Here is a 10,198-nt window from a genome sequence, read left to right on the forward strand (position 1 = left end):
CTTTAAATAGGGAATATGAGAAAGTGGCTTATAGTGTATTGCTTCCTCCACATCTCTGTTTTATAGATAGCATACCATAATATAAGGTGTCTGTCACAGACGTGGCTGCGGCTTGTACCCCGGCCTTTCCTCTTCTCCTACTGCTGCGGTGGACACGGCGTCCTTGATGTCAGGGCACAGGTCTGTCTGTAGTCCGAACATTTACTAAGACTGATGGAATTGCTTTCAAGGCAATTGCAATTTTTTGCACAGATATTAACAAGGTAACCTATTACAGCCCCCTTCAAACTTCAGGAAAATCTATCTAGATTTCTTATTAGAACATCTGGGGCACAGACACCATTCAGGATTGTTCTGGCATGGATGCCACACAGAACCCTATGGGGGCATTCGGAATTTGGGACAGGTCCAGACGGACATCCGGAAACTGTCCGGAATTCTGTATGTGCTCCTTTGTAGCCCAAGCAAACACCAGCACCCCGGCAAGTGCGGACAGGTGCTGATGCTGGCACTTTAACTGCACAGTTTCCATTTAAAAGCAGCACTAAGTGTTGACAGGGTTGGGAGTCACTGGCTCCTGGCCCTGTCAACCCTTCTTGTGGCCAAAGGCAGCAATATGCCTCCAGCCAAAAGAATGAATTGTGAATCAGTCCTCAGACATTGCCTCTTAAACATAAGTGATATAGAGTCATATAGAAAACCTTACTATGTGTTTCTACCTTGAAAAACCTTAAGCAGACATAAGTCACTGGATGTAAATGACACAAAACTGTCATGTGATTCAAGCCTCTACCTGAAATGAGCAAATCTGAGACCATTACCTAGTTGTGGTCTTATAGTTTACATCATGCATGTTATGTATACAATAGATAAAGAACAAAACACATAGAAAATTTGACTAGACTAAACAGCTCAAAAAAAATCATGGATATATATATTTTTTAACCAGGCAGTATAATGACCTACCTTGTGACAAAACATTTCAGAACATCGTCATGCTTGCAGACAAATTCTATAAATCTTGGAGAGGTCATCCTACAGAAAAAAAAACATACACATATGACAATTCTGTTTGAACATGATATGTGGAAGTCCTTGTATTTTAAATACAAAATACTGATAAAATGCTTAAGTGGGTTATAACCTTCTATCATCATGTCATTGTTAAGCAGATTAATATTTTATTAATGATTAAATTAATGGTGCGTTTACACAGGCAGATTTATCTGACAGATCTTTGAAGCCAAAACCAGGAACAGACTATAAACAGGGATCAGGTCATAAAGGAAAGACTGGGATCTATCCTCTTTTCAAATCAGATAAATCTTTCTGTGTAAACGCACCATTTTAGTTAGATTTGCCAAACCCATTATCTAATGAATTGTCCGCTGATACATTTGGGCTGGGTTCACACTAAGTTTTTGCAATCCATTTTATGTAAAAAAAAAAAAAAAAAGAGCTGATTAAAAACGGACATGAAAACATTGTGTGCATCCATTCTGATACATTTTTCCATTGACTTCCATTATAAAAAAAAAAAAGGATCAAAATGCATCAGTTTTTTCAGGTTGTTCACAGGTGTCCACAAAAATGTGGTTGACCCCGTTTTTGTAAACGCTAAAAAAAACAGATGCGTTTTGATCCTTTCTTTAATAAAGGAGGTCAATGGAAAATGGATCAGAACAGATGCACACAAATGCATTAGTTTTATCATTCGTTTTTAATGGTTTATCTTTTTTTTGGGAAGGCTTAAAATGGATTGAATATTGGTATATTGGTGATATTGAGGAGCAAACAAACGCTGTCAACACTCGTTTGCTCCTCGTCCCCCGCTCGCTGCAGCCGCTACCACCGCGAGCATGTGAGTACAGGGGGGGGCGCGGGGAGCTGCCTGGGTGAGTGCCCAACATCAGCGTGAATGATGGAAGCCGATAGCACCTGGCACCTGCTGTCTGTAAAGGGAGCTCAGCTTGCTTCATATTATACATCTGCTATACATACACATTGGATGAAGGGGTTATATACTCCTCTATACCACTAGTCAGACCACACATGGAATATTGTGTACAATTTTAGGGACCTGTATATAAGGACATAGCTGAACTGAAGCCTTAATGGATTATCCAGCCTTGTGTGTGGTTTTCCAGCTCAGATCCATTGAAGTGAATAGAACTGCATTGTAATACTACACAAAACCAAAGGTCAGGGTTTTTGGTTGTTTTGCAGGAAAGTAAGAGTGTTTTTTCTAAACCTGGATAACACTTTCAGGAGCCAGCGACTTGCAGCTGCAAGACACATTATCGACTTTGGGTTACTGATTTTTTGTTTTTTGTTTTTTTATGGGGGGGGGGAGGGAAGGAGCCTACAATGAAATCATGAAATAAACAAAAAAATATTAAGTCTAAAAAAACAAAAATAGTCCAAAAGTCTAAATCCTTATTCACATGTACTGTAAATTTATTTGCAATTCTGGATTCCAGACACTTTTAGAACCCACTGATTTCTATTGGGCTATTCACACGATCCATAGTTTTATGGATCTGCAATCCGTGCCACAAAAAAGTAGGACGTGTCCAAGTACAGGCCATAGTTTAACCTTGGTTTAACCATCACCTTCCCGCCAAAATACAAATTATGGATACACTACAGACAAATTTGCGGATGACAATTGCGAACATAATATCTGGTCCTGAAAAACTACTGAACATGTGAATGAGGCCTAAAAGTCTAAGCATACCACGTGTTGTTATTCCAAATTGTATCCTAGGTTTATAAACCACATGACTTTCATCACTCAATTAAGAAAGAAAAGACACAAACCCTTGAGGCATCTGGCAAGAGCAGCACATATAGAAAGCTTGGATGACAGCACTCAGCCTGTTGGCCGTCATTGAGATCACATCCTGGCCGTCTGCGACAGCTTCCTGCTTCCCAGCATTCGCACAGTCTTTAAAGTCTGCACTGCTTGGCGATAGCGAGAGATGTTCTGTCCTTCCATTCTCTCCAATAGCCGATTGATGATCGAAAGAAATATCTTGTGGATCCAATGGATTTTGCTTGAGTATAATGCAGGTGATGTTGGTAGAGTCTCTCTTGTTTTTTGTCAGCTCAGTGGCAATGAGCACAAGCCATTCATCTAAGGAATGCCAAAGTAATTCTAAAGGCTGTAATAAAGACAGGAACCGTAAAGCAAAGCTAATACTTACAATCATGTGATTTAGAAAGGAACCAACATAAAAAACTAACAGTAAGATGGAATTACACAATGCAGACAAGTCTCTGTTTCACTGCAGAGGATGGGCTTCAGAGACTTTCTCTGTCTTTGTGACATGTCAAAGTTTTTCCAAATGAAAAGGACACTTTAAAGAGGTTTTTTGAGAAAAACAGACTACTCGGTGGATGGGGTGGAAGCAGTTGGTTCCGCTCACTTTGCAGTGGCCAGACCCGGTTGAGGCACTCGGCTCCAGTTCACAATAGATGAGCCACAGTTATGTTTCGCCCCTACTACACAGCGAGCAGAGCCAACTGCTTCCAGCCCCATTCACCGTGTACTCAGGGTGTTAAACAGCTGATTGTCGGGGGTGTCCACAACCCCACCAATGACTGATCGATCACCTCTCCTGTGGATAGGTCATCAAACTGTTTATCCAAGCAAGCCACATTAAAAGGAGCTTTTATATGGCTCAATTATAGTAAATAAATGGCTGCACAAAAAAAAAAAAAAAAAAAAAAAAGATTACTGGATGGTTCATGCGGTTGCTTACTTCACACATGGCTTTATTGCGTTTTTGATGCGTCTTTGGGCTATGTTCCCACGCAGTATTTTTGCTCACTATTTTGGTCAGTATTTTGCAAACCAAAAGCAGTAGTGGATTAAAAACACAGAAAGGCTATGTTCACACATTGTTGAAATTGAGTAGAAGGCCGCCCTTTAGAGGCAAATAATGGTCGTTATTTTGAAACCATGGGGAAGATTTATCAAACATGATGTAAAGTGAAACTGTCTCAGTTGCCCCTAGCAACCAATCAGATTGCACCTTTCATTTTCCAAAGGATCTGTGAGAAATGAAAGGTGGAATCTGATTGGTTGCTAGGGGCAACTGAGCCAGTTTCACTTTACACCATGTTTGATAAATCTCCCCCAATGCCCGTAGTTTTGAAATAACAGCAGTTATTTGCCATTAAATGACGGCCATCCACTCAATTTCAACAGTGTGTGAACAGAGCCTTTCTGTGTTTTCAATCCACTCCTGGTTTTGGTTTGCACAATACTGAGCAAAAATACTGTGTGGGAACATAGCCTTGCCGTGATTCTCACAGAATTTTTGCTCAGTGTTTTGCAAACAAAACCAAATCCTAAGATAGCACAATTACATGCAGTGCTTTGGGCAAAAGGTGTGGCAATATTTTACTATATATGCGTAATTCGCTGGAGTGTAATTTGCTCCAAAAATGCCATGTATGAACACTGCCCAAACAATTTCTACTACACAAATCGCTTGCTTAATAAGTGGAAGTAAATTAGGAAAGAATGGGACAAGCGGATACAAGAAAATTAAAGGGGTAGAAAGGAGACTGATTTTTTTTTTTTTTTTGCTAATACATTGCTTTTATTAAGTTATCTTACTTTGTAATATAACTTTATTAAAATACATGTATAGTTTTTTCTTAAACTACATAGATATATATACTTCTGTTAAGTGGCAGCAGTAAGGGCCAACATAAGCTGCCACTTGTGTCTGCAGGAACTGTAGGGCTGTCTAAGTTTACATATATATGTTGCATCCGTTTCCGTCTTTTTGTAAAAAATTGCCATCAGGTTTTCTATCCGTTTTTTTTAAAAAACACTATCAGTTTCTATCAGTTGTCATCCTTTTTTTTCCTATACGGCATTACAGGGGGCCATCGATGTAGGGGGGCAGCAGCACACCAGAGCCCTCTACCTTGGGCAGCAGGACTTGGGGATAACCCCTGAAGCAGGGGTAGAGAACCTTGGCTCTCCAGCTGTTGCAAAACTACAACTCCCATCATGCCTGGATATCCCAGACATGATGAGAGTTATAGCTTTGCAACAGCTAGAGAGCCAAGGTTCCCTACCCCTGTCCTTTAGTGCTACACCTGTACAGAGGAGTTGGGGGGCTGCCTCCCTGCAAGGGGACACTCTGTTGCACAGCCAGGATCACAGGGGGGACAGGGACAGGGACATCTCTATGGAGCTCCATAGACTTTAGTGGATGTGGTGCCGGATAGCTGATCGGGCCATACGTCAGAACGCTGCATGTAGCGTTCAGACGTACGGTCCGTCCATCGGTTCGGCGGCATCACTTGCAGAACGGATAATTTGAACTGTCCCATTGAAAACAATGGGATCAGTTCAGAGATGCGTCTCCCTCCTGTGCTTCTCTACTGCGCCGGAGGGAAATGCTGACCGATCGCCGTAAGTATGTAAACTAGGCCTAAGTTTTTTCTGAGTAAACTAAGTAAGAACTATTATTGTCATATTCTAAGTTTGAGGAATTTAATGAATACTTTATAAATATGCATTTGGACGGTCTCTGTACAATTTGCATGCAAAACAGAAAAACACTTAATAAAACTGTAGTTTTTACAACACTGTAAAACCTGTCTCTTAATGTTTTCTAGTAAAATCATATTTTAAGAGACCAAATGACATGATATAAAATCAATCAAATCAGAAAAATATGAAAGTGGAAAACAGGAATAAAAATGTGCAAACCCACTTGGTAACAAAAGTAACAAAATTTTTGGTTTAGGTATAGGAAATTCAGGCTTTTCATGATTTACGTGTGAATATATTGATCCTTCCAGATTAATGTAATATTGAATATTTTCTTGAGCAAGACATCAATTCCAAATTTTGTTCACGGCTAATGGTGCGTTTACACAGACAGATTATCTGACAGATTATTGAAGCCAAAGCCAGGAACAGACAATAAACAGAGAACAGGTTATAAAGGAAAGACTGAGATTTCTCCTCTTTTTATATCCATTCCTGGCTTCAAAAATCTGTCCGATAATCTGTCTGTGTAAACATGCCCTAAAACTATTGTGAAAGCTACTGTATTAGTAGATGCAATAAAAAAAGGAATATCTTTCATGTCAATAAATAAAGGCCATATTACATGAAGCGACTATCGGCCGTATTTGGCCGATTATCGGCCATTACAGCTGATAAATCTCTTTGTGTGATAAAAGGCAACAATCAGCCAACATGAACGATGTCGGCTGATCGCTGTCTTCCATTGTCTTTCAACATGTTGAAAGACAAACGACGTGGAGAGCAATGATCTGCTGCTGTTGCTCTCTTTGAGAGGAGAGCTGCAGAGAGCAGAGGTGCCCTATACATAACATTGAGACAGTGAGACAGACAGGATTCTGAGCGGCGAGGATTCTGCTTGGAATCTCCGCCTGTTTTCCGCAGTGTGAACGCATCCTACTACAAATGCTATAAATATTGAATATTTTAAGTATAATATTTTAAATATAATATGGCTATTAAAAGCGGTTGTCTTAGCAGGGGACTGTCTAGTTATATGCCCATGAAGGGGTCACTGAAAATAAGAACCTACCTCCCTGGCTCCCATGCTGCTGCTAGTCTTATACTGCTCTGTCCACACCATGCGGCCACCTACGGCTTCTCGCTGCAGTCGCCCCTCAACCAATCAACAGCTGTGGCAAAACATCGCTGCAGCCGTTTACTGGCTGGGCAAGTTTGCAACCTCACAACCAAAAAATGTAAAAAAAAAAAAAAAAAGGGGCCTCCCCGGCCATATAACTAAAAAGACCACTTTTTAAACACTCTGTGGTTCGGGCGTTCTGCACCTAAGCGAAAACGCAGCTCGGTTCTAAAACTGCTTAGGTGTGGAACAGCCTTCCAGAAGGGATTGCGTTCGAGAACAGGGATATGAGGATATATACTTATATATTCTGGTTTAAAACCAAGTGGGTTGCAAATCTAAAGCAAAGCTTCATCTTGGGACAATTAATTCATTTATTTTGGTCTATGTTATTCTCCTAAATATTTTGGAAAGCCAAAATGAAGCTTAACTTTAAATAAGAGAAGAAAAAATGAAGGAAAAAAAAAAAAAAAAACAGATTTATAGGAATGAAGTAAAAGAAAGTAAAGTATAAAATGGCAGGTTGATTGACAGATAAAAGGGGAGTCATTGGACTAAACTGAAAATGGGCATGCATGATATTAACCAAACTTACGTCCTGTTCAGTAGGGGGGTGATAAATGAATGCATGCTTTGTCACATTCATCTCTTTTACGTCTATCTTCCTAAAAACTTCATATACTTTTCTGACCTTGAACACCTGGTTTCTTGGTGTTTTGTTTCCGTTGTAGCCCATGTCATTTCCATTACTTGGGGAAGCAGGTCCAAGGCGAAAAACGTAGCAGAATATCCGAACTATCCGCAGCAGACTCTTCATTTGAGCTTCATAACTACTGGAGAGACTATTGATGGAGAGAGCGTTATGTGAATTTCTACTTCTATTATAACTGGATTCATTTGTAGAGCAAAAAAACAAGTGGCCGCGGCGGTCCCGGACAGTGATTGGCTGAGCGGCCTGTTAGCTGAGACAGGCCACTCTGAAGTTGGAGCGCGCGGGACTCGGGGAGAAGCACAGAGGAAGAGGAGCTCTGCAGCCGGGACAGGTAATGTATTCTTCTTTGCATATCGTCAGCGCCGGCCACGCACCACTATTACACGTAGCGATGCGTAGCGAATCGGCCGATTATCAATCCATGTAATAGTACCCTAAGGGGGTAACTGTGTTACTTTTTAGACATTTTAGAGTTTTTGACAAAGAAAGGGTTTATGTATTGACCAAAATTTACTATTAACATGAAATACATTTTGTCATTTTTGTTACACACAAAGAGAACAGTCACATTTGAAAAATACAGCTTGGAGTTGTGGCTGTGGAGTTGTTCACCATAAAGGGGTTGTTCACCCAAAGATATTTTCTTTCATATGAACTGGTCCCAGCAAATCTCAAGTCTTCCAGTATTTAAAAGCTGCTGTATGTCCTGCAGGAAGTGGTGTATTCTTTCTAGTCTAACACAGTGCTCTCTGCTGCCACCTCTGTCTGTGACAGGAACTGTGCAGATCAGTAGCAAATCCCCATAGAAAACCTCTCCTAATCTCGAGACTGAAAAGAATACCCCTTTCAGCAGGATATACAGCATCTGATAAGTACTGGAAGACTTGAGATTTTTAATAGAAGTAATTTACAAATCTATATAACTTTATGGCACCAGTTGATTTGAAAGAAAAAAAATGTGAACTTTAAGGGGTTAAGTGAAGTTGTTTTTTTAAAGAGATACTACTCCTTTAACCTATTTCCAGTAAAGTTTGGACTAGATCAATGTGTAAAGTATACTTTTGGGAAGTGCACACTGAATTAGTGACACAATGTTGGAGATTTATCAAACTGGTGAAAAGTAGAATTGTTTTAGTTGCCCCTAGCAACCAATCAGATTTCCCCTTTCATTCCTCACAGACGCTTTGGAAAGGTGAAAGGTAGAATCTGATTGGTTGCTAGGGACAACTAAGACAATTCTACTTTGCACCAGTTTGATAAATTTACCCCAATGACTTTAACCACTCACAGAGGTACATAAGTTACTGGTTTACCTTGCAAGTGGCATATAGGCAAGTAAGGTTGAGACAGGAAGTAGCTCCCCAGGGATCAAATGGAGTACAGCGAGATGGGTGAGAGACAACTTGAAACAACCTGACTTTGGTTAGGCCCTAGTTGTATATCTAGGCCCCTAGTCCTGATGTTTGCAGGACACTTTAAAAAAAAAAGCTGTGGTAAAGAAATGAAAGTTACCTGAATAATTAAAGAGAGGGCCCCCTTATATTTGGAGAATGGAATTAAAGGTGTGCCCCGAACATATACAAAATACCTATACATTTTTAACAATTGTTTGGGAGAAAATACATGCACACATAAAAAATAATAATAATAATAATAATAATAATAATAACAACAACAACAAGGCTTCCTCAACAACCAAACAATTAACCCTTTAAGGACATGGCCCATTTTCGTTTTTACGTTTTCGGTTTTTCCTCCTTGTGTTTAAAAGGTCATAGCACTTGCATTTTTCCACCTAGAAACCCACATGACCCCTTATTTTTTGCGTCACTAATTGTACTTTGCAATTACAGGCTGAATTTTTGCATAAAGTACACTGCGAAACCAGAAAAAAATTCGAAGTGTGGTGAAATTGAAAAAAAAAAAACGCATTTCTTTTATTTGGGGGAAATGTGTTTTTACGCCATTCACCCTGGGGTAAAACTGACTTGTTATGCATGTTCCTCAAGTCGTTACGATTAAAACGATATATAACATGTATAACTTATATTGTATCTGATGGCCTGTAAAAAATTCAAACCGTTGTTAACCAATATACGTTCCTTAAAATCGCTCCATTCCCAGGCTTATAGCGCTTTTATCCTTTGGTCTATGGGGCTGTGCGAGGTGTCATTTTTTGCGCCATGATTTGATATTTCTATCGGTACCTTGATTGCCCATATACGTCTTTTTGATCGCTTTTTATTACATTTTTTCTGGATTTGATGCGACCAAAAATGCGCAATTTTGCACTTTGGGATTTTTTTGCGCTGACGCCGTTTACCGTACGAGATCAGGAATGTGATTAATTAATAGTTCGGGCGATTACGCACGCGGCAATAGCAAACATGTTTATTTATTTATTTATTTGTTTACTTTTATTTAAAACCTGGGAAAAGGGGGGTGATTCAGACTTTTATTAGGGGAGGGGGCTTTTTACTATTAACAACACTTTTTTTTTTTTTTTACACATATACTAGAAGCCCCCCTGGGGGACTTCTAGTATATACACTGTGATCTCTCATTGAGATCTCTGCAGCATAGATATGCTGCAGAGATCCATGAGATCGGCACTCGTTTGCTTTCGGCTGCTGCAGCCGAAAACGAACGAGTGCCGAGCCGAGGACGGCGCCATCTTGGACGCGTCCCCGGCCGGCATCAGTAACGGAGATCGCTCCTCCGGGACAAGGTCCCGGAGGAGCGATCTCCCCCACTAGACCCCAGGGAAACGTTGCCTCCGGTAATCAGAGGCAGCTGTCAACTTTGACAGCTGCCTCCGATTAGCTAATTAGCGGGCACGGCGATCAGG

The 10,198-nt window shown here is 40.3% G+C and overlaps 1 protein-coding gene across 8 annotated transcripts in view; it reads right to left on the reverse strand.

The window, feature by feature from the left end:
* HACE1 (HECT domain and ankyrin repeat containing E3 ubiquitin protein ligase 1) overlaps window positions 1–10,198 on the reverse strand; it is a 153,310-nt gene that overhangs the window by 49,573 nt on the left and 93,539 nt on the right. For 7 of the 8 annotated variants that reach the window (XR_011363621.1, XM_069974775.1, XM_069974773.1 and 4 more), the window contains 3 exons: window positions 7,234–7,480; window positions 2,821–3,164; window positions 967–1,035 (listed from right to left, as the gene is read on the reverse strand). Coding sequence is in view for 7 of the 8 variants with exons in the window: in XM_069974775.1 (XP_069830876.1) it covers window positions 967–1,035; window positions 2,821–3,164; window positions 7,234–7,480 (660 nt within the window). In the remaining variant the exon portion in view is untranslated. The remainder of the gene's footprint in view (window positions 1–966; window positions 1,036–2,820; window positions 3,165–7,233; window positions 7,481–10,198) is intronic. The other variant, XM_069974776.1, reaches the window with a different exon arrangement.

This window comes from Dendropsophus ebraccatus, chromosome 6 (genome assembly GCF_027789765.1).
Source record: "Dendropsophus ebraccatus isolate aDenEbr1 chromosome 6, aDenEbr1.pat, whole genome shotgun sequence".
NCBI lineage: Eukaryota > Metazoa > Chordata > Amphibia > Anura > Hylidae > Dendropsophus > Dendropsophus ebraccatus.